The sequence below is a fragment of the Bos indicus genome, chromosome 7 (assembly GCF_029378745.1).
Source record: "Bos indicus isolate NIAB-ARS_2022 breed Sahiwal x Tharparkar chromosome 7, NIAB-ARS_B.indTharparkar_mat_pri_1.0, whole genome shotgun sequence".
NCBI classification, from domain to species: domain Eukaryota; kingdom Metazoa; phylum Chordata; class Mammalia; order Artiodactyla; family Bovidae; genus Bos; species Bos indicus.
Genome location: NC_091766.1, coordinates 26,338,771 through 26,363,283, shown reverse-complemented (window position 1 = coordinate 26,363,283; position 24,513 = coordinate 26,338,771). Strand labels below are relative to the sequence as shown.

Genomic DNA, 24,513 nt, shown 5'->3' with positions numbered 1-24,513 from the left:
TGTGGGTTTGTTAAATAGCTAACTCTGTAAGCTTGGGATGATGATGTTTGCTCTGCCCACCTCGGTCTGCAGCATGTGAATGAATATCATATCATAGTGATGGCCACCGTTGGCACCAGCATCGCCATCTGGGTTTGAGCCCTGTGTGGAGCACGGTCGTTCTCAGTCCTGATGCTCACTGCTGACCCGTCCACTGAAGGAGCTGTGGACAGGTGGGATCAGGTGGGTGGGATCCTCTCTGTGGGGTGCTGGCCTAGGGACTTGCACTGAACTCTCCACGCTGTGCTGTGCTTTCAGCTTGTCCCCCTGCGCACTGGGGCCCGAACTGCATCCATACATGCAACTGCCACAACGGGGCCTTCTGCAGCGCCTACGACGGGGAATGCAAATGCACTCCGGGCTGGACGGGGCTCTACTGCACTCAGAGTAAGCGGCACGCCTTCCAAGGCTCACCAAAAGTCGGGGCTGGGGGGAGGCACTCCTGGGGACACGGCCCTACCCTGCACATGGATGAGCTGAGCTCATCAGGGTTCCTGGTATTGGAGGGTTTCTTCACCTAGTGACCTCTAGACGTCTGAATTCCTCTGGGTGGTTAAGAGCTGCCACGTTCCAGGCTTGCTGTCCCCGGGTCATATCAGGACGCTGAGGTGGAACAGTGCCGTAAGTGACAGCGTGCAGCTTCTTTCTCTTCTCTCCTTTCACCAGGCCCTAGTTATACGGCTCAGTTGTTCTAGTAGCACAAAGATTGAGATAAGTGACAGTTACTAGAAATGAAGTGAACACAGCAAGCCTCACTGCCTGACCTAATGTGCGCGCTGGGAGAAGACCGATTCAGAGGTTCTAGAATTTTAGGGAGCTTCAGAGTCACCAGGCTGATTGGACTAGTACAATTGCTGGCCCTGCTCCCAGAGTGTCTGATTCAGCTGGTCTTGGTGGGACCTGAGAATCCACATTGCTAACACCCTTCCAGGAGTTGATATCAGTCAGGGATCATGCTTCAAGAACCACGCATTCTTTCTTCCATTTTATATCCCATAATATCCTCACCACCTCTTCTTCTAGGAGACTTTTAGCATTATAGGGTATAATGTACAAAGGAATTCACAGCTCAGCGCTGTGGGGAAAAAAAAAAAGACTGATCTCTGCCCTTTTGTCTGCAATGCAATAAAGGAGGCAAGACAAGAGAGCACGCATTATGGTGATCATTGACAATAATATATAATTTCAAATCACGAAAATGAGCTAAGGAAGAAAGATGGGTCAGAAGTTAAGCAATTCTTATTTAATACTAATTAGAGAACAAAATTAGAGAATACGTTGAACATGTCTTTGGGAAGTTTCTAGAAGGAGATGTAGACCTTGAGCTGTGATGGTGTCTCAAACATATTCTGCCAAGATTGTATATGTAGGAAGTTTTTCAGCTCTTCAGGGGAAAGTACTTAAAACTTACAGTGTGTAATTCTAAAATTGGGACCTGCTTCAATCAGAGGGCCTTTTAAAGTAAAAGTAGCACAACTCAGTGGGAGGCACGTGGGGTCTGGAGCCAGACCTCCCTGTGTTTGTATCGTGGCCCTGCTATCCTGCCATTTGCTGGCTGTGTCACATGGACGCGATTCCCTTCTATAGAGGGAGACTATCCCTGTGTTTCTGGGCTACTGTAAAGATTTCATGAGAAGATGTAGGAAAAGAATCTGGCACAGGGTAGGTGCTAAATGGATATGTAGCAGTGATGTCACTTGCTGGCATCCTTACTCTGCCTCTGTTTCTTGAAACATGAACTTTCTTTAAAACCACTATAAGAAAAAGCACATGTGATGCATGGAAACAGCCTGCACTGAAGCTTTCTTGATGGCGGAGAGCCCTGAGCTCTCCTGCAGGGCCACTCTGGCCCAGGAAAGCCAGGAGGGCTTGTGCATGTCCTCGGCCCAGTGGTCTTTGTCTTGAAAATTGTGCAGCAGTAAGAAGGCTCATTGCCTTTTTTTTTTTTTTTTTTAACAACGCACCCATGAAGTACAGTTTTGTTTTTTTTTTTTTAAGTTCAGAATTCTACTATATATCTTTGCAGAAGAAGATGCTATTATCTAAATTAGTAACAGATACAGAAGACAGGCCTAGTAGCAGACTTGGAGACATTCTGTATTGTAAGTAGAAGCATGTAGGCAATTTTAGCATAAAGTACTCAGTTCAATTCATGGAATTTGAATCCAAGATTCTAATAGTTGAGTGAAAAAAAAACTAAAAGAAATGTTCCCAGACATCCATGGGGTTGATGGGATGCTTTTTTTAAGAAGACACCAAACCTTTTATGTGTTACCTGAAAAGAAATAATACAAATGAACTTACAAAACAGAAAGTGACTCAAAGACTTAGAGAATGAACTTATGGTTGCTGACGGGAAGGGATAGTTAGGGAGTTTGTAATGGACATGTACACACTGCTGTATTTAAAATGGATAACCAACAAGGACCTACTGTATAGCACATGGAAATCTGCCCAAGGTTATGTGGCAGCCTGGATGGGAAGGGAGTTTGAGGGAGAGTGGATATATAGATGTGTATGACTGGTCCCTTTGCTGTTCACCTGAAACTCTCATAAAACTGGTAATCGGCTATACCCCAATATAAAGTAAATGGTTTAAAAAAAAAAAAAAGAAGAAGAAGATAGCAGCCTGCCTCCTGGGATACAAGTGATGGTTAAACTGCCCCAGGCATGGAACTGTTCTGCCTTCTGCTCAGGAAGCTTCCTCCAAAGAGCTCCAACTTGGGACTTCACAAAAGCTGTTGTAAGAAGCTTTGACTGTATTACTATCTTTATTCTCTCTCTACTGGCTCAGCATCCTTCAGATTCAAACACGTTGGAGGCAGAGCTGAGTTTCTCCTCGATGGCCTCTTGACTCTGCTGTCCTTCCTTCCCGCACAGGATGTCCCCTGGGCTTCTATGGAAAGGACTGTGCGTTGGTATGCCAGTGTCAAAACGGAGCCGACTGCGACCACATCTCCGGGCAGTGTACTTGCCGCACTGGCTTCATGGGGAAGCATTGCGAACAGAGTGAGTGTGAGAGCGTAGCATCTCTGGGTGCTGCTGTTTCCCTAGAGTCGGTGTTCCTACATAGCTGGCAATGTGAAGGAAGGACCCACGGCTCTGAGGGTGTTTGAGCTGATGGTTGGTCACTTCCCAGCACCGTTGATTTCCCCTCCCAGAGACCTGGCCACCTTGGGATTCTTGCTGGCTGTCTTTGTCCTCAGAATTCTTCTGAGGAACTGACAGTGATCTGGGTGGAGGGGGTGTGGCTACGAGGATGAAGACAGTATTCAAATTTTCCATCTGTTCATCCTGGCTCTCTCTTCCTCCCCTTCTTGTTTTTGAAACGTGGCTGCTCAGAGCTTTAAAAGAGCCAGTCAAGTGTTCTTCATGGCAGAGGCAGAACCTGATCTCACGATGGAGGAATGTGCATTCAGGGGGGCTGGGCACCCAGGTGTGTGTGTTAGTTATTCAGTCGTGTCCTTTTTGTGACCCCATGGATGTAGCCCACCAGGCTCCTCTGTCCATGGAATTCTTCAGGCAAGAATACTGGAGTGGGTTGCCATGCCTCCTCCAGGGGATCTTCTTGACGCAGGGATCGAACCTGGGTCTCCCGCATTAGCAGGCAGATTCTTTACCATCCAAGCCACCAAAGAAGCCCACAGGAACCCAAGAGGAGTATGCATTCAAAGGGGCTGGGAACCCAGAGCCAGATCCACTATAGGGGCGGGGGTGAGTCTGTGCAAACATGGCTACGCTTTTGACAACTTTCTCTTGATAGTGGTTTTATACTGTTTCCACTGACTACTCCTCATCTTAATCTTAACAACCCTCCAGACAATATATTGCCTTCATTTTTTTGTTCTTGTTGTAAAAAATCCCACTCAAGGAGAGTATGCTCCGTAGGAATTCCCCATCCTCATGTTTCCATTTCTATTCCATCAGCTATGCAGCTGCTCCCAGGGCTGTAAGAACATTAGCCTTAGACTTAATGTTTCAGAGTAGTTTATTATTCCTTTCTCTGTGACTTTCATTCAGTGTTCACACTGAATAAATCAGGCAATGGCACCCCACTCCAGTACTCTTGCCTGGAAAATCCCATAGACGGAGGAGCCTGGTAGGCTGCAGTCCATGGGGTCGCTAAGAGTCGGACACGACTGAGCGACTTCACTTTCACTTTTCACTTTCATGTATTGGAGAAGGAAATGGCAACCCACTCCAGTGTTCTTGCCTGGAGAATCCCAGGGGCGGGGGAGCCTGGTGAGCTGCCATCTATGGGCTCGCACAGAGTTGGACACGACTGAAGCGACTTAGCAGCAGCAGCAGCAGTAGAGCTTATGAGGCTCACTGTCTTACCATAAATGACAGGAAAGGTGCAGCACGCTTCCTGCTTACAGAGGGTGTGCTCTTGAGAAAGACGTACCAGAGATTACATGGCTGTAGGGGCATTGTTGCCTGGAAAGGTCGGCAGGGCTTTGGCAATAAAGCATCATGCTCCCTCCATCAGGCTCCCTCCCCAAATCCTCATATCACCACTGGACAGTCAGGTTGTCTCAATCTTATTTGCTAAACTCTAGAATTGTGCTTGTACCCAGTTGCTTTAGTGGTGTCTGACTCTTTGCAACCCTATGGGCTGTAGCCTGCCAGGCTCCTCTGCCCATGGGATTCTCAAGGCAAGAATACTGTAGTGGGTTGCCGTTTCCTTCTCCAGGGAATCTTCCTGACCTAGGGATCGCGCACGCATCTCTGTCTCTGGCAGTGGCAAGCAGGTTCTTTACCACTGGAGCCACCTAGGAAGCCCAAACCCTAAACTCTAGAATATATTTGCATATCCTTGCATCTAGTAAATACCAAGAGTGATATTCAGGAGTCAGCCTGGACAAAGATAGCCCCATTTTAGTTCTGCACTGCTAGTTCATTTAACCATGAAACAGGTACTTGGTCGCACAGTTGCCTGCACACCACTTTGTGTATGCAATATAATTATGTGTGTACATGTCTACACATGTAATTATGTGTGTACATGTCTAAACATATAAGTAAGTAAGTAAGTGAAAGTCGCTCAGAGGTGTCCAACTCTTTGTGACACCATGGAATTCTCTGGGCCAAAATACTGGAGTGGGTAGCCTTTCCCTTCCCCAGGGGATCTTCCCAACTCAGGGATGGAAACCAGGTGTCCTGCATTGCAGGTGGATTCTTTACCAGCTGAGCCATGAGGGAAGCCCAAGAATATTGGAGTGGGTAGCCTATCCCTTCTCCAGTGGATCTTCCTGACCCAAGAATCGAACTGGGGTCTTCTGCATTGCAGGTGGATTCTTTACCAACTGAGCTATCAGGGAAGCCCCCCTAAACATGTATGCACATGTATATATACTTGGAAACCAGAATAGGCTTTAAACTGACTTTCACTTAAATGCTAGACTATTTATAGTCTTATTAAATAAGCACATCTTAAAGTACTTCCATGATTACTCTGAACATCAAATTAAAACGTCCCGATTTTTGGAGACCTCTCCTAATGCTCCTATGTAAACAGAAACCCTGTGTCTGACAGAGAACTCTGATAGTAATTGTGCATCGCCCCCTGCTGCTCATTTTACAAAAAACATCTTTATTTTGTCATGAGGATTTTTACATTTAACATGCCTAGCCTATTCTTTGAAATTCATGCCTAACTCTTACACAACTATATCATAAAAATCCCATTATTTTAGTGTCTCAGACTTCAACCTGCAAATCCAAATTTTGAGGCTTTCTGTGGTAAATAAGAGCTTCCCTGGTGGCTCAGACGGTAAAGAATCCACCGGTAATGTGGGAGAACTCAGTGGGATCCCTAGGTTGGAAAGAATCCCTTGGAGAAGGGTTTGGTAACCCACTCCAGTATTCTTGCCTGGAGAATCTCCATGGACAGAGGAGCCCATGGGGTATCAAAAAGTCAGACATGGCTGAGCGACCAAGCACACTCATGGTAAATGAAGTTCTTACCTAGAAAATTAACCAACTTGCCCTCTCCCTCTTTCCCAGTTCCCAGCTGAACTGAAGGCAGAATATGCCTTTAGGCAGATCTTAAAGCTTACAGTAAAATATGCATCTTCCCAAGGAAGCATCTCCGGTTTGTATTTTTCAGTGTAGTCCCCTTTTATCCCATAGTTTTGCCTGGTGGCATCATCTCAGGTTGCCCTTAATGATGATCTTCATCAGGTCTATTGGGATTCCTCGTACTCTCTACAAACCTCCATCAAGGAGGAGGGCATGTAGACTCGGAAAGAGCCAAGAGCTGTGATGAGAGTCTCAGTCTCCAGTCCGTTGCCGCCTGGCCTCTAGAGTCCCAGCGTGACTCAGGGGATGCCAGCCAGCTGGAGGCCACCCTGGATGGTTCAGGTCTCCCTGGACAGGGATCCCCTGAAAGGGCTGGCCTCCAGGCACACTAGATCATACAGTGAGACCCTTACCCCAGGTTCCCAAGGCTGGAGAGCTACATTGGACTCTCATCTCCTTCTCAGAGTGCCCTGCAGGAACGTATGGCTATGGCTGTCGCCAGATATGTGACTGTCTGAACAACTCTACCTGTGACCACATCACCGGAACCTGTTACTGCAGCCCAGGATGGAAGGGGGCACGATGTGATCAAGGTAAGGATGCACAGATGATTACTCAGGTGGAGACACTGCAGCTCAAAGAAGCTGAGTGATTCGCCCGAGGTTACCTATGTTAATATCTGTAGTAGAATATATTAGGATTTCCAAAGCTCATGACTTTTCCACTGTACCTTCAATTTTTTCAGCTTTATTGAGATATAATTAGCTGTAAAAAAGCAACACACATATATATAATTATACTTTGTACACACACACACACACACAAATTGGGTTGGCCAAAAAGTTCATAACGGTATACAGAGAAACCTGAATGAACTTTTTGGCCAGCGCAATACAACACATATGTTAAAAAACAAAGAATACCACTTGATGAAATCTGACATATCTAGACATCCATGAAACTATCACCACAATAAAAATAATGAATATATCACCACCCCCCAAAATTTCCTCATGCTGTTCCCGACCACCGCTGTCCTCTAGGTCTCAGGTGAAAAGTGATCTACTTTCTGTCGCTAGAGATTAGTTTGCATTTCTTAGAATTTTGTATATGTAGAACCATACTCTCCTCTTTTTCATCTGATTTTGTTTGCTTAGCATAATTATTTTGAGATTGAACCATGTTGTTGGGTATCTCCATACTTCAATTCCTTCTGTTGCTGAATAATATTCTATTACGTGGTTATACCATAATTTGTTTACCCATCCGTTCACCTGTTAATGGACATTTGGACTGCTTCCAGTTTGGGCTACTGCAGATAAAACTATTGTGAACAATAGTGTTTCAAGTCTCTGTGGCATCATAGGGTTTCTTTTCTCTTGGGCAAGTTCATAGGAGTAGAAGGATTGGGTTGTATGGTGGTTGCATGTCTAGCTTTTTAAGAACCTTGTGCCCGTGGTTCTTAACTAGGATGCGTGGTACAGTCATCTGGAAATGACAGTCATCAGTAATCAGTCCTACTTGGGCAATTCTGATTCTGGGATAGATGGCGCCCTTGAGAAAGATGGTTCTGAAGCATGAGAGCTCCTAGTGCAGGTGGTCTTAAATATACGGGTGATAAAGGCTTTTAAAAATTCATATAGAAATTTCATAAAATTCTTGTAAGTGGAGTTATCTTAAACTGTACACTATGTGGGTATTTGTATTTAACTTTCTTTCATAAAATAACTTTGACATGTTCATGATTTGTACTTGGCCATCGTAAAAATCTGACATCATATTCCACAGTCACATCATTGTTACAATGCATTGTGCATTGTGATCACACTACATTGGCCTTGGTTCCTTTCGAGGCAGGTTGTCTTATAAGAAGTTCCAGCATTTAGAATCATATAGTCATAGGGACACTTGAGCTGGAAGAACCTTCATGAAGGCCAGTTTCCTCTTTTACAGATGATGAAACTGCAGCCTAGGAGCTTAAGGGAAAGTTCAAAATGTATGAATCAGTTTTTTTAGATGCCAGGTTTCTTGACTCTCAACTCATATCACTTGTGTCTTCACTTGATGGAACTTGAGGGAGAACCATGTAAAGTGAAATTTTGAATTTTAATAAGTAAGGTTTTAGGTGAGGTGATGTTACCTGGTATTGGGACAGATCTTTCTGTCATAGAAAATTCTGCATAGAATATATTTTCTGATCTTAGGACCTTTCTGAAATTAGGACCAGACAGATCCTGATCTTGGACTAGATTTATAATGGCTGCTGCTGCTGCTACTAAGTCGGTTCAGTCGTGGCTGACTCTGTACGACCCTATAGACAGCAGCCCACCAGGCTCCCCCGTCCCTGGGATTCTGCAGGCAGGAACATGGAGTGGGTTGCCATTTCCTTCTTCAATGCATGAAAGTGAAAAGTGAAAGTGAAGTCGCTCAGTCGTGTCCAACTCTTCGCGACCCCATGGACTGCAGCCTACCAGGCTCCTCCGTCCATGGGATTTTCCAGGCAAGAGTACTGGAGTGGGTTGCCATTGCCTTCTCTGAGATTTATAATAGACTTATTCTTAATTGGAAGGAAAATTACTTTCCTCTTAGAAATGCTAAAGAGAGACATACTATTAAGTTAGGGACTTGAGTTAGCCATTCATAAACTTAATGCTGGATAATAAACAAAAAACAATAAAAATTAGATAAATTGTTATCTCCATCTAATTTCTGGTCTAAGCATTTAATCAGAAATCTGGGAGATGCTCCCAAACCCTACTGTTGAATCTTTGGGTTCTCTTTTTTTTTTTTTTTTGAACCTTAGAGAATCCTTCTTCTGGACACAGACAAACCAACAACGTCCGGTTTGTGTCCGAAAATGAAGAATGTTTGTTCTTCCTTCCTGCTCTGTTTTCAGAAGTTTCCAAATGAAAATTTCATGTACTGAAAATACCCAGGCTTTATTAGCACTGTGGGAGATTTTTGTAAATAGAGATCAAATATCTGTCCGGCACATTGTCATCCTTGCTCACATCTCTTTTCTTGCGTTTCTAGCTGGTGTTATCATCGTGGGGAATCTGAACAGCCTCAGCAGGACCAGTACGGCTCTCCCCGCTGACTCCTACCAGATCGGGGCCATCGCGGGCATCATCATTCTCGTCCTAGTTGTTCTGTTCCTCCTGGCGCTGTTCATTATTTATAGACACAAGCAGAAGGGGAAGGAGTCGAGCATGCCAGCGGTTACCTACACCCCTGCCATGAGGGTCATGAATGCAGACTATGCCATTTCAGGTGAGACTGGACTCGCTAGAGGCATTTCACTCATGAAAAGCGAGACTTCATCCTGGTTCTTTGAAACCGAGTGTTAGGCTGTGCTGCCCGTTGGTACTGTCCATTAGCCTTGAGCAGCTTTTATGTTTGGAGACGACGCATTGTTAGAGATGTGTTTTATGTGTCAACAGTGGTAAAATCATCACTGTTTTCTCTTATGAGAGATTTAAAATTGGGTTCATTATATGGTTGCTTTAAATGTGGGGAATGTCAACCTAGAAGGAGCTTTGCTGGACGCCTGATCCCAAGCTGTTGCCATATGTGGGGGACAGGGACGGGAGAGGAAGAGGTGCCATAACTTCACCAAGGTCATGGAGCAGATCAGAGAAAAAAACAGGTCTTCTGTCTTTGGCCTTGGGTTCTTCCCAGGTACCCTCTAGCCTGTCCTGGAGCCCATGTACATTATTAGTCACACAGCAACCAAGTCACATAAACAGTTCGGGGGGATTAGCAAGAACCAAGGCTGTTTTTTTAATAAAACCCCTGAATCTTCCTTTTTGTCACAAGACCCCATAAAAGTAAATTTTTAAGTAATGCATTCAGTCTTCAGAAGATTCATATAAGTGAAGAATTTGCAAACTTAAGGTATTTGTTAATTTGGGGGCAATCAGTGAAGGGTTTCAGGTTTATAAATAAAGTGATTCTGGGGGAATTCATAAAGTAGCTGATTTACTTAGTGGTGTGTTTCTAGTGCAGAGTATTGTCTGGACTTCCCTGGTATTCCAGTGGCTAAGACTCCATGCTCCCAATGCAGGGGGTCTGCCTTCAATCCCTGATCAGGGAACTAGATCCTACATGCCTCAACTAAAACCCAGCACAGTTAGATAGATAGAAATATGGATGGATGGATGGATGGATTGATAGGTAGGTAGGTAGATAGATTGATTTATAAGTAGATAGAGAAATAGAAAGAATATTGTGTCAAGAGCTCAAGTGTTTAAACACAGAGGAAAGTTACAGTGGAAGAAGCTTCAAAGCAATGCCTTCCCAGCTTGTACAAGCCCCAGAGCAGAGAGCAGTTGTTGGTGGATGCTTTCAGACTTTTCCAGGAGGTGGGCAGAAAGGCAGGCGCCTGCTGCTTCCACAGGCTTCTCTGAGCATGCCGGGCAGGAGGGGATTCTGCCCGCTTGTGATCTGGAATCAGTCCAAACATTTGTTCTTGTTGCTTCACTTCCCTCTTTCCCACACACGTTTAAGGAGCCTGCCATCTTAACCATTTCCTTCTTTGTTGTCAGAAACCCTTCCTCATGGCAACGGTGGAAATGCTAACAGCCATTACTTCACCAATCCCAGTTACCACACGCTCACTCAGTGTGCCACATCCCCTCACGTCAACAACAGGGACAGGATTGCCAAGGTGAGAGGAGATGGTCCAGGTCACTGGGCGGGGTAGGGGGGGAGAGGGGGAGAGGGATGGTGGGGGGGGAGGGGGGTGGCAAGAGCAAGGAAGCAAGGAACAGGCATGCCTGAGGGCTGCAGTTGGCCAGCTGCCATTCCACATACGTACATCAATTACCTCATTTATTCCTCCAAACAATCCCGTGGGTGTGTATTAGTATCTCAAGTTTACTGACAAAAAACCCTAAGGAACAGGGAACTTAAGTCACTTCCAAACATAGCTTGTGAGAGAGGCTGCAGCGAGGTGAGTCAGTCTCTCTGTCTCTGCAACTTGTACTGTTTCCATTGCACTTCTTTTGGAAAATGTTTCTAGTATTGCATGTGGTTTTAAAATAATGTCTCATAGCAGACCTATAGCAGACTCCGGTCTGGGTAAAATTGGCAGGTTTGTCTTTTGTGATCCCCTTCTGGTACCCTTTCCTGGCCACCTGTACTTGGGTAATGACAACAATAATATGCATTTATTTATTTTGATTGAACCATACGAAATTGCAGTTTTGTGGGTAAAAAGTTACCAAACAAAACAACCTAATACTATGTGCCAGGCATTTCTAATCATTTTACAAATATAAATTTGTTTAATCTTTATGCCAATCCTATAACTTGAGTGATTATCCCATTTTACAGAGGCCCAGAAAGATTGGAGGCCCAGGGCTGTCTAGAAGCTGGAGCAGCTCCTCTGGACCCATCCAGCTCACCACCAGGCCTCTTCCAGAGTGCTCCAAAATCCCAAACATTTCTCTCTTCCAACTGTGCTCGAGTTATATTTTCAATCTCCATTGTCTAATTCCAGCTCTCTATTAGAAGAAAACTAAGCTAATTAAATTATTCAGTTGCAGTTAAATTAATGCAGCTAGATTTTAATTATAGTACCTCATAGTTAAATAGCATTTCATATTCTCCAGAGACTTTGGTATTTATCATACGATTTGTTCTCATTCCCATTCAGGGAGGGACCAAAGTTGATCATATTACCTTCATGCTTATAGCTAAGAAAACTGCTAAGAATGACTCCTACATGATTATACAGTGTTTGATGGGAAGGCTCAGGAATTGGGTTTTTTTTTTTTTTTCAGTTCAAAGTTCCATGTATGTAAATCCAAGTGAGGCCTAATTGGCACAGAGCACCAACTTAAAATGAAGAAGTAAGGTGATGGAGGGAATGGTTGGGGCTGAGGGGCACCTACTCCTGCTGCCTCTAAGTCCCACCAGGTCAGAAGCTTCACCTCTGTCCCTTGGTGCCTCCTCATGTAAGGACCAGTCCTTGATATGCTCCATGGACCTGCTTTCCTTAGATGGGTAACACTGCACTGCGCCATATTGTATTTTCTTTTTTAAATCTATTTGTTGTTTATATTTTTAACAGTCAAAAAATAATCAACTGTTTGTGAATCTGAAAAATGTGAATCCCGGGAAGAGAGGCCCTGTGGTAGATTATACAGGCACGCTGCCTGCAGACTGGAAACACGGCGGCTACCTCAACGAGCTTGGCAAGTTCCCCATCCCCCAACCTCCACCAGCATCTTTATCTTTTAGTCACTTCAAACACTCAGAGATTCACGACAGTGCCAAAGCAACTATTGAAAATATGCACAGGAAAAGAAAGACATAGCATTACACCTAATCCCTGTGTGGGGCTTTTACCGTCCCAAGTGCTTTATTTACTCAGCATGTATTGAGTTCTTACTGTGAACAAGGAATCAATAAAGAGGCAAGGATCACTGCCTGTTTGTGGCTTACACTCCACCTTTCCATGTATCAACTCAATTCTCACAAGTACTGCTGTAGGTACCATTATTAGCATCATCATCTCCCTGCTCCCGTTGTGACACTGCGTCATAACGAAGTTAAGTCAGTTGTGGAAGTCCTCAAAGCCTGTGACATGGTAGAGCTGGGATTTGAACCCCGTCAGCTTGGTTCCAGCATGTGTGCTTCTCTTGGCTCTCTGCTACACAGGTTCGATCCCTGGGTTGGGAAGATCCCCTGGAGGAGAGCATGGCAGCCCACTCCAGTATTCTTGCTGGAAAATCCATGGACAGAGGAGCCTGTTGGGCTACAGTCCATAGGGTTGCAAAGAGTCAGACACAACTGAAGCAACTTAGCACACATGCACAAGCTGAGGTACCCTTACTTGAGGCCCTTTCCTCTTTTAGGTGGGAAAATGGAGATATCTTTGGGAATATAGTGAGTCAGAGGTTCTCAAACATCTGGGAATCAGAACACTTTCATGTAGTACCCGTGGCTGATTCATGATGTATGGTAAAAACCACCACAATGTTGTTAAGTAATTAGCTTCCAATTAAAATAAGTTAATTTTTTAAAAAAGTAATCAAGGATCCCCAAGAGGCCCTACTAACATGGGTTATATTTATTGATATTTGCCATAGTAGAAATAAAATCTGAGGGCTATTTATTAATTTATTGATGATAACAAGTCTTATTTCCTGATAATATAAAATGCATTTTTGTGAAAAATGACTTCTTTTTTTCAAAATGAAACAACAAAAAAATTACTGAGAAGGATGGCCACTGTTTAACACTTTTATGACATCTGGCTTAATAGAGGTCAGCTGAATTTTCATAGCTGCTCTGCGTCCAGTCAAGAGTGATGTCACACTTGGTGTGGCTCCTGGAAAACTCCACCGTCCACCTGAGAGGATAAGAGTGGAAAGGACAAACAGTGCTGTACTGGGACAAGAATTGTTTTAACCTCAGGGCCCTCCTGCAGAGGGCGTGGGGGGACTCCACTTAAATAACTGCTGTGACTCCACATTGAGAGTGTGGTATATTCTTATTCTCAGGGAGGAGCTCCACGTAGTAACTAACATGAGTGCAGTGTCTTATGGGCACTTTCCCATGTATTGAAAGCAAACCCTTTCATAGGTATTTATTTAATGATAAGGTTGGAAGGAAGTCTCATTAATTTGGAATTTCAGGTAAGAAACAAATAATTTTGGGGTAAGTATATCCCAAGTATCGCACAAGGCACACTTATTCAAAAAATGATTTGTTGTTTCTCTAAAATTCAAATTTCACTGAACTTGCTATGTTTTTGTTTGCTAAATCTGGCACCCCTCACTGTGTGGGCCCTTCCACATATCTTGTTTTATAAAGGAAGAAACAGGTTAACTCTTGTCTTAAGATTTCATGGAAGGAAGATGGTAAAACCGGGTCTCATAGTTGATCTTCTGCCCACTCCCTCTCTGATCCTTCTGTGAACACCTTAGATGTCAATTCATCTAAGCCACTTGCAGGAGCCATGGGTGGGCTCTGGAATCCCCTATTACTATGGAAATAGAAAATAAGTTCAAATGCTTAGCTTTTATCTGAATTCTTCACTAACATTATCAATAGGATGAGTACTTCTACACACTTACAGTAAAATTATTTATATACCAGATTTACATTATAGTTATTGGTGAAATCATTTAAGTTTAGGGAGGTTAATAATCTAGCTCAAAGAAGTCCATGAATTGTGTGGTCGTGTGTGTTAGTCGCTCAGTCGTGTCCAACTCTTTTCGACTTCATGGACTGTAGCCCACCAGGCTCCTTTGTCCGTGGGATTCTCCAGGCAAGACTACTGGAGTGGGTTGCCATTTCCTTCTCCAAAAAGGCTGATGAAAATGTGTAAAACCAAGATGATAACTTAGTTCTTAGTAAAATACCACCCAGCACTAATGAGGGAAAAGTTCTCTCATTCCATCTCCACTTAATGCAGTTTGTCCTGATTCCAGGATACACAGTTACTGTAATGGTCACATATAAATTTCTCTGCTTTCTGTCTCAGTGAGACCCAAGGGACTGATTATTAGGAACATAAAATCTTCATTGGAAATTCTGGATCTCCTTGGTTTGTTCCCATCCAAAAGTAATTCTGCATTTAATATCCCTGTGAAGTTGTGGCATAGAAAAATTCTTCTCTTACAAAGAACAGAATATGGCTCATTACGGATAATGAAGTGTGCAGTGTTTTAAATGATGGAAAAGTTGTGATGCTGTCTGAAAGAGCCCAGAATTTGACGCAAAAGCCCTGAAATCAATTCCTAGTTCTGTGGTACGACACTTGCAGTCACCCTCTCAAGGCTGATTTGTTCATTTGTAAAATAGAGATCCAGTCCCATCACTTCATGGCAAATGGAAGGGGAGAAAATGGAAACAGTGACAGATTTTATTTTCTTGGGCTCCCAAATCACTGCAAATTGTCTCTGCAGTCATGAACTTAAAAAACCCTTGCTCCTTAGAAGAAAATGTATGGCAAACCTAGACAGAGTATTAAAAAGCAGAGACATCCCTTTACTGATTAAGGTCTGTATAGTTAAAGCTATGGTTTTTGTAGTAGTCATGTACAGATGTGAGAGTTGGACCATAAAGAAGGCTGAGTGCTGAAGAACTGATGCTTTTGAACTGTGGTGCTGGAAAAGACTCTTGAGAGTCCCTTGGGCCACAAGGAGATCATACCAGTCAATCCTAAAGGAAATCAACCCTGAATATTCATTGGAAGGACTGTTGCTGAAGCTAAAGCTCTAATACTTTGGCCACCTGATGCAAAGAGCTGATTCACTGGAAAAGACCCTGATATTGGGAAAAATTGAAGGCAGAAGGAAAAGGGGACAGCAGAGGTTAAGATGATTGGATAGCTTCACCGACTCAATGGACATGAATTTAAGCAAACTCCAGGAGATGTTGGAGGACAGAGTAGGCTGGCGTGCTGCAGTCCATGGAGTTGCAAAGAGTCAGACACAACTGAACAACAAAAACACAAAAAAATAGAGATAAGGATCATGTTCTGGCTTATTGTATGAAGTAGATTAATTTGAGCATTTGAAAACACCTGTCCAGACACTGAGACAGATGGGAGTTTATGAGAAAGCCCACTTACTCCCTTGTTAAAACTGCGCCCTGATCAACCAGGGCAGAGGGGAGGGAATCTGCCAAGCATGGCTAATCTCGTAGCCCCACTCTTATTCCCTAAGTTGTTATCCACCCCATGTTGCTTTCATCCCTTGGGGAAGGCTAGATCTTGCATAGCTAAGATCAAGATGGACATTTAAAAAAACTTTGCCACAGCTTGGAGGTGGCCAAGAGAATTAGGCAAAGGGTAGTGTAGACTTCTGGAGAAGGCAATGGCACCCCACTCCAGTACTCTTGCCTGGAAAACCCCATGGATGGAGGGGCCTGGTGGGCTGCAGTCCATAGGGTCGCTAGGAGTTGGACACAACTGAGTGACTTCACTTTCACTTTTCACTTTCATGCATTGGAGAAGGAAATGGCAACCCACTCCAGTGTTCTTGCCTGGAGAATCCCAGGGACGGGGGAGCCTTTTATCCTGTCTTCCTGAACAACTTGGTGCCTTTCCCACCATCTGGGAGCCTGCCTGGCTATTCTTCACATACCAGACTCAAGAGAGCACGCCTGAGAGGGAAACATCCCTGTTTCCTGTCCTCTAACAGTTGACAGTAGACACACACTCTCTCCTTCAGGGATCCTCCCTCTTTCTCCACAAATGTGTACCCCCAGGGAATATCACCTTCTGAACTTGAGTTTAATATCACTCTAAGAAAATTATACACAGACCTGCCATGCAGGGAAATAATTTCCTTACCCTTCTCATGCTATGCTATGCTATGCTAAGTCGCTTCAGTCATGTCCGACTCTGTGCGACCCCATAGACACAGCCCACCAGGCCCCGCTGTCCCTGGGATTCTCCAGGCAAGAATACTGGACTGGGTTGCCATTTCCTTCTCCAATGCATGAAAGAGAAAAGTGAAAGTGAAGTTGCTCAGTCGTGTCCGACTCTTAGTGACCCCACGGACTGCAGTCTACCAGGCTCCTCTGTCCATGGATTTTCCAGGCAAGAGTACTGGAGTCGGGTGCCATTGCCTTCTCTGACCCTTCTCATAGTTATTTGAATATTCATCACAAGTTACTACTTTACTTTCTGTTTTTAGCCTAAATCCATAACATTCTATTAAAGAATAATTGCAGATACCTTGGATTGCCTACAGATAGACTGCAGCTGAGGGTGTTGTGACACACGAAGTGTTACAGTAATTGATTGGTGCAGCCACTGTGGAAAGCAGTATGGAAGTTCCTTAAAAAACTAAAAATAGAGCTACCATATGGTCTAACAGGGCTTCCCCAGTGGCTCAGTGGTAAAGAACCTGCCCACCAATACAGGAGATGTGGGTTAAGTCCCTTGGTTGGGAAGAATGCCCTGGAAAAGGGCATGGCAACCCACTCCAGTATTCTTACCTGTGAAATCCCAAGGACAGAGGAGTCTGATAGGATACAGTCCATGGGGTCACAGAGAGTCAGACGCGACTGAAGTAACTGCACGTATGCATGCACATATGATCTAACAATCCCACTCTTGGACATATATCCAGATAAAATTATAATTCAACAACATACATGCACCCCACGTTCATAGAAGCACTATTCAAATAGTTAAGACATGGAAGAGACTTAAATGTCCATCGACAGATGAATGGATAAAGATGTGGTATGTGTGTATATACTACATATGGAATACCACTCAGCCAGCAAAAGAATGAAATAATGCATTTTCAGCCACATGGGTGGACCTAGAATCATACCATATGAAGTAAATCAATCAGATAAAGACAAATACCATGTGATGTCACTTATATGTGGAATCTTTAAAAATGATACACGTGAACTTATTTACAAAACAGAAATATACCACAGACATAGAAAACAAATTTATGGTTGCCAAAGGGGGAAGAGGGTGGGGCGGGAAATAAATCAGGAGTCTGGGATTAGCAGATATAAACTACTATGTGTAGACTACAACGCCCTACTCTATAGGGAAAGTGCAAGTGTTAATCACATAGTTGTGTCTGATTCTTTGTGACTCCAAGGACTGTAGCCCAACAGGCTCCCTCTCCATGGAATTCTCCAGGCAGGAATACTGGAATAGATAGATATCCATTCCCTTTTCCAGGGAATCTTCCAACCCAGGGATCGAAACTGGGTCTTCTGCATTGCAGGCAGATTCTTGAGGAAACTATATTTAATATCTTAACCTATAATGAAAAAATATATGTATAACTGAACCACTTTGCTCTACCCCAAAAACTGACACATTGTAAATCAGGTATATGTCAGCAAAATCAATTTTTTAAAAAGGTATTACGGTAACTGAAATACCGTTCATCTATATGACACCTCAGCGTTTACAATGCCTTTCCCTATGGCCGATTCACTTTATGTTCACAACAACCCTGTGAGGCTTAGAAGGTGAGTTGTGTTTTCCCTGTTTTAGAGATATGAAAATTGAGGCTCAGCAAGTTGAACGTCTTGCGTAAAGTCATGCAGCTAACAAGTGATGAAGTCCCAGTCCGTTGTCTCAGGTCTGCCTGGCTGTGTCCTTTCCACTGAGCAACCTTGAATCAAGGCAACCTTCTTGGTTCATTGGTTCCTCGGTGTCTACCCCATGGTGACCAGCCTTTCCCAAAGCCACGAAACAGGCAGGAGAATGCTCAGGATGATACATAACATTTGGTTAACTCTGAAGTACTGACACATCTGGCCCAAGTGATCCAGTGTCAAGGTTTGGAAAATAGAAACCTTGTTTATTTCCTGCAGTAGGGAGACTGTGGGTGCCCAAACCATCATACTCCAGTGACCTGAGAATATTAGATGGGTTTTCCCTTCCTTTCTTTTTTTTTTTTTTCTCTTCCTTTCAGTTCTCACTGGATGTTTTTTTTTTTTTTTTCTTCCTTTGTCACAGGTGCTTTTGGACTTGACAGAAGTTATATGGGAAAATCCTTGAAAGGTATTGCCAGAATTTGCAGAAGAAATACATTTATCAGAATCACAATTTAAAATATTTTTTAATCTCAGAGACAAAAATAATTTGTTAAACCAGCAAAATTGGCACTCCAGAGAAAAGGTAGCATTGTTACTGTGGTGTGTGCCTGCTAAGTTGCTTCCGTTGTGTCTGACTCTTTTGTGACCCCATGGACGATAGCTTGCCAGGCTCCTCTGTCCATGATATTCTCCAGGCGAGGGCACTGGAGTGGGTTACCATTCCCTTCTCCAGGGTATCTTCCTGACCCAGGGATCAAACCTGCGTCTCGTCTTCTGCATTAACAGGTGGATTCTTTACCACTAGTGCCACCTGGGAAGGCAGTTAGTGTGGTAAATTACTCCAACAAACCCACAGCCAGGTTTGACTGCCAGCAAGAGTGTGAATGTAGGTGGATCCTGTTAGACCAGAAGTTTTAGAGCACCAATATCTCAGTTTGCTGGGAAAACACACATAATTTGTCTCAAAGAAATATGGCTTATGGAGAGAGAGAAATATGAAGAAGGAAAAAGCAGGGAAAAGAAGAGGTCAGCCTGGTTACATGTTCACTGAAGCCAGCTTTTTGAGAAGAGTTTGAATAATAACTTCATATGCCCAGACCTGAGGTTTTACGAGGAAGCCGTACAGCACAGGTGCCTTCCTCACCATCAAAATAGAACCTCCTTATGCTCCTGGAGCCAGCAACATGTGGGGTCTTGATCGAAGCCCTTGAGGATTCAGAGACTATTAGTAAAATAGAGTGGAGTTAATTTTATTTGAGTGTGATAATAAAAGGGGCTTTCCTGGTGACTCAACTGGTAAAGAATCCAGCTGCAATGTGAGAGACCTGGGTTTGCTCCTTGGGTTGGGAAGATTCCCTGGAGAAGGAAATGGTTACCCACTTCAGTATTCTGGCCTGGAGAATTCCATGGACTGTATAATCCATGGGGTCGCAAAGAGTCGGAAAATGAAATCAAATCCATGATGTTTACACTGATCCTCACCTTAGGAGCCACGATTACTTTATGGATGGGTAATTTTATAGCTGATTTTCTCCAAAATAAGTGGAGAATGAATAGTATTTTTTTCGTTGTTAAAAATGATAGAAAACTAGATGCAAAGGAAAAGAAATAATTTGCCCAAGTCAATTAATCGCCAAGAAAATAAATGTTGTTGCCCATGAAATAGCATTTGCTTTTCACCCCTCTGTCTCTCTTCACAGACCTGGGGAAGCATTCTGAATATAATTCAAGTAACTGCTCCCTAAGCAGTTCTGAAAACCCATACGCCACTATTAAAGACCCGCCTGTCCTTATTCCCAAACACTCAGAGTGTGGTTATGTGGAGATGAAGTCACCAGCGCGGAGAGATTCCCCATATGCAGAGATCAATAACTCAGCCTCTGCCAACAAGAATGTCTATGAAGTTGGTAAGTTTTCTTAACCAAAGAAAGAATCTAGTGAATGAGACTATTCTTTTGAAACAATTTTAAAGTCCTTGAGAATACAGTAGTTGCAGTTCATATACATTTTATTGTAAATAATGATCTGTATTTTAAACTCAGCCTGTGTTTGTAGTGATCATATTAGTTGGTGTCAAATGAACTTTCCAGGAAAAATACTATTTCAAAAAGTCAAAGTAGGTTTTTTCTTACCTCCCTAGTTATCCATCTTTTGTTTTGTAACCATAGTGAATATTTTAGCACGCATGTGGAACAGCATATGTATCATATTAGCTAACATGTTGAGTTAGCCAAAACAAATGGTTCAAGTGGATTAAACAGATGGTTCCATTTCCTGGTTGCATCCATTATACCAATATAATGCTTTTAGCAGAATTTTAACATTTTACTTTTATATTTGTCTAATAGATCAGTAATATTCCCAGCTGTGAATCTGATACAAATTAATAAGAATTCAATTAATATTAGAGTTATTTTGATTGCCCCTTGCACATCCATTTGAGGAAGCTAAAACATACCAGAGCAATCCTGGGCTAGATAGTAGAGCTTTATATTTTCATTTTTCTTTCTCCATATCTTTCCCAGTATTTATGATTTGAACCTAAAAAAATTCTCTATTCTAGTTGATCCTTGAACAACATAGGTTGGAACTGCACAAATCCACTTACACACGGACTTTTTCCACTTAGTAAATGCTACACTGCTACACACTCTTCTGTTGGTTCAATCCAAGGATGTGAGATGGTAAATAGTGGGGCCAATTTTAAAACTGACTATGGATTTTAAATTGTGGTGGGTTGGGGTTATGTGTGGAGCACCCCTAACCCTGAGTTGTTCAAGGGTCAACTGTAGTGACTTATTTAACTCTAGTCACTAGTCATTCATTTTATGCCATAGATGTGACCGAAAGATATGTAACTCTTTTTAAAGTATTAAGACAGCTTTGTAAAATGGAAACCAGGATGAACTAAATTTAGTTTTGGAAGTGAGCAGCAGTTCCCTTTTGAATTGTCCCCTAAGCCTACCACTGTGAGACGGGAACACAGCTGAAAACCTGAGTCCTGAATCCTAAAGCTATGAACTTGTTACATGTTTCCATGAATCAAGTGATCGCCAGAGGACCTTGATGTTGTTACCTGTACAGGAAGGGGCTTGGACTAGATTATCTCCCAGGTTTTACAGACAGTGATTCATGTCCAGGGTTTCTTTATATTCCCTTGATGTCTTCATCCCAACCACACAGTCACCCTTTGTTCTGAACATCGTTTGTAAGTGTCAGTGGGTTACCAACCACAGAGTAGTCACCTCTATGGGATTATACAAGGATTGTTTGTTTTTAAAAATACTTTCTTATATTTTTACAAATGTTCCTCTGGCATGTTTGATACTTGCATGAAATGCCATATTGTATATTTTTAAAACGTCCTTGTTTATCAATTAATGTGTCCCTGGTTGTCACAGAACCTACAGTGAGTGTTGTCCAAGGAATATTCAGCAATAATGGGCATCGCACCCAGGATCCATATGACCTCCCAAAGAACAGTCACATCCCTTGCCATTATGACCTGTTGCCAGTCCGAGACAGTTCATCCTCCCCCAAGCAAGAGGATGGCGGCAGCAGCAGCAGCAGCAGCAGCAGTGAATGACACCAAAGACCACTGGGTAGCCACTGGACCCCTTTCCAGAACTGCAGTTCGGTTCTTCTCAATCCTCAAGTTTGCCACCCTATGTGAATGTTAATCTACTTCATAGGCAATTGTTGGACATGAACCCGAAAGCTCAAAGCTGAGGCTAACTGACCATAGGTCCTCCTTATACAGGTGGCTCAGAAGGAGGTATCAATGTGATTTCCCATTTTTGTTAGTATTAGAACTGCACCCATGAAGCATGACTTACTGTAAAATCTTGGCTAAAAGCATGACCGTGCAGGACTCGTTCAGAGACACGGGTTGCAGCGGATGTTGGTATTGTTGCTTGAAAAATTAAAATTTAAATATTTTCTTTCTCATTTGCATCATAGAACTGTACCTAGGATTGTGCATTTTACCATGAAATTTACTTCATTAAAGTGTCACATGCTCAACACATAGAAGAAAAGGGCCATCTCATTGAGTCCTTATTGTTTACCTTTTTTCAGCGGGACTCATTATTGTAAGGATAATAGGACCCCAGCAGGAAACATTCTGTCAAGTACTGCACTGACTCCTCATAAACTCTAGAGGTGCAGAGCAAATTTACATATGAACACTTTAGACTTTTTTTTGTAGGATGAGGAAATGTACATTTAGAATTACTTTAGAAGTAATAGAATTACTGCAGCAATGAATACACAGATGTGACAGACAGAGATGCTTCTCTGTTTTTCGGCCCATTTTAGATCCACGACATTATTCTGATCACTGTCCCAATCATACACATTCACCACTTGAGATCCATAACATATCAATAATTATTTCATACATACAGAAATGAAATAATTTTATTTTTGACAGCTTGGATTGAATGAGTGTCTAATGATTGGAAAAGGTTGTAAATGTTAGGTGTAAGATGATGCTTAAGTTTTGTAAGCCATTAGTAATACATGCTGTAATATAGAATTAGCAGAAAGTTTTGATTAATTTTTCCCTAGAAGTGACCGAAATATTTTTGTGCATATTTGAGAAAAGGGCACTTTGCTTTTATTAATTGTTGATTTAGAGAAACTATGCTTAAGCTGGTCTTTTGCATTGCTAATATGACATGTACCCCATTTTTCATTAATTTGTATTTCCGTTTTTAAGTTGTATATTCTATGTTTTGTAGTGTTTGGATTGTTAATGAAAAAAAATATTATATGTTTATTGTTTCTTGTGTTATGGCCGCTTTTCTTTTTGCTTCAGAAAAATGCATTGGTCTTGTTTCTTTTGGAGGGAAGAGAAGAAGATATATAAATCGAATCCATTAAAATGGGGCATTACTAAAATAGTGTAGTAACAAGTAAATGGTTTATAATGGAAATGGAGAAGCATTTAAATATTCCAAAATGGAGTTCCTCTTGATCTGTGGGTCCTGAGTTTTGGTTAAACCAAAGGGAAGAGGAACGGGGAGTCATTGTCCCTGAGCGAGTACCACAGACTGATCTTACTGAAGACCTTCATTAGGGTGATCATATAATCAATTATCCAAACTGGGACACTTGTGAAAGTAAATGAAGGCATTATGAATAATTATCCTGCAGTGGGCTTAAATGTGCACTTTAACAGGCAAACCAGAAGAGATACTCATCTTGTGTATTCTGAATGTAGTTAACATTTTTCACTCCAAGGGAGTTACCTCAGGAGAATGCCAACTCCATGCAAGGAAACCAGTTTCTCTTTGACCTACCTGGGCAACCTGAAGAGCTGAAAGCTGAATGAGGAAGCAGTTTTGTAAGAGAAAACAGTGGCCATCCATCTTTTAAAGACATGAAAACCTATGTGGTGTCCTGTGCCAGTGAGTCAACTCACAAATACGTATTGTACTTCCATTCTGCCAATAGTATACAGAAGGCACTGTCCTTGCCAGTCACCCAGTGGGGTATCCTGTGCTTTCATATCACACACCTGCACCTCTGATGTTGGTTTGATCAGGTGGATGAGAGAACAAATATACTTCTTTGATGGCTGTTTCTTTCAGGGAACTCCAAAGTTAATTCAAGGAAATGGGAAATGCCCGGAACACACCTTAGAAACAATTGATTTATTTCAACAGTGTCCTGCTGGTTGGCCCTTGATTCTAGGGAATAGAGATCTAATTGAGACAATTGGGTTCATAACCATGTAAGAGTCCTTTTTGGTTAGAAAAAAGAAGACAGCTTTCCACTTCTAAGATTCATCTCTTCAGAGCTCCATGGTAAGTTGAAATTTCCCATTACTCCCTGGCTGCTGCTGCTGCTGCTAAGTCACTTCAGTTGCATCCGACTCTGTGCGACCCCATAGACGGAAGCCCACCAGGCTCCCCCGTCCCTGGGATTCTTCAGGCAAGAACACTGGAGTGGGTTGCCATTGCCTTCTCCAATGCATAAAAATGAAAAGTGAATGTGAAGTCGCTCAGTCGTGTCCAACCCCTAGCGACCCCATGGACTACAGCCCACCAGGCTCCTCCATCCATGGGACTTTCCAGGCAAGAGTACTGGAGTGGGGTGCCATTGCCTTCTCCAAGATAAGTTAAAAAAAAAAGACATCTTTTTTTTTTTTCCTAATTCCCCTATTTTTAAAAAATGAAGGCTTCATGTCCCAAGGCAACAGCAATGTAAATAGAAAACCTAGGAAACAGAGGTGGGTCCAGAGGGGCACTGATATCCCTCCCTGTGCGATCTTTCTGACAGATCGCCTCCTCAGGATGGCTGGTGTCCTAAAACGACATTTGGACCAGAGGCAACTCTTACACATAGCATTGTGGATATTGTAAAACTACACACTATATTTAAAGAGATCTAGTTGAAAGGTAAAAAATT

At 42.8% G+C, this 24,513-nt stretch overlaps 1 protein-coding gene across 3 annotated transcripts in view; it reads left to right on the top strand.

Annotated features, from left to right (window-relative positions):
- Positions 1-22,884, top strand: part of MEGF10 (multiple EGF like domains 10) — a 269,210-nt gene extending 246,326 nt beyond the window's left edge. For all 3 annotated transcript variants that reach the window (XM_070793223.1, XM_019964614.2, XM_019964615.2), the window contains 9 exons: positions 298-426; positions 2,920-3,048; positions 6,525-6,653; positions 9,094-9,330; positions 10,605-10,726; positions 12,134-12,257; positions 18,521-18,565; positions 19,800-20,006; positions 21,501-22,884. In XM_070793223.1, coding sequence (XP_070649324.1) covers positions 298-426; positions 2,920-3,048; positions 6,525-6,653; positions 9,094-9,330; positions 10,605-10,726; positions 12,134-12,257; positions 18,521-18,565; positions 19,800-20,006; positions 21,501-21,685 — 1,307 coding nt within the window. In that variant the 3' untranslated portion in view covers positions 21,686-22,884. The remainder of the gene's footprint in view (positions 1-297; positions 427-2,919; positions 3,049-6,524; positions 6,654-9,093; positions 9,331-10,604; positions 10,727-12,133; positions 12,258-18,520; positions 18,566-19,799; positions 20,007-21,500) is intronic.
- The last annotated feature ends 1,629 nt before the right edge of the window (positions 22,885-24,513 follow it).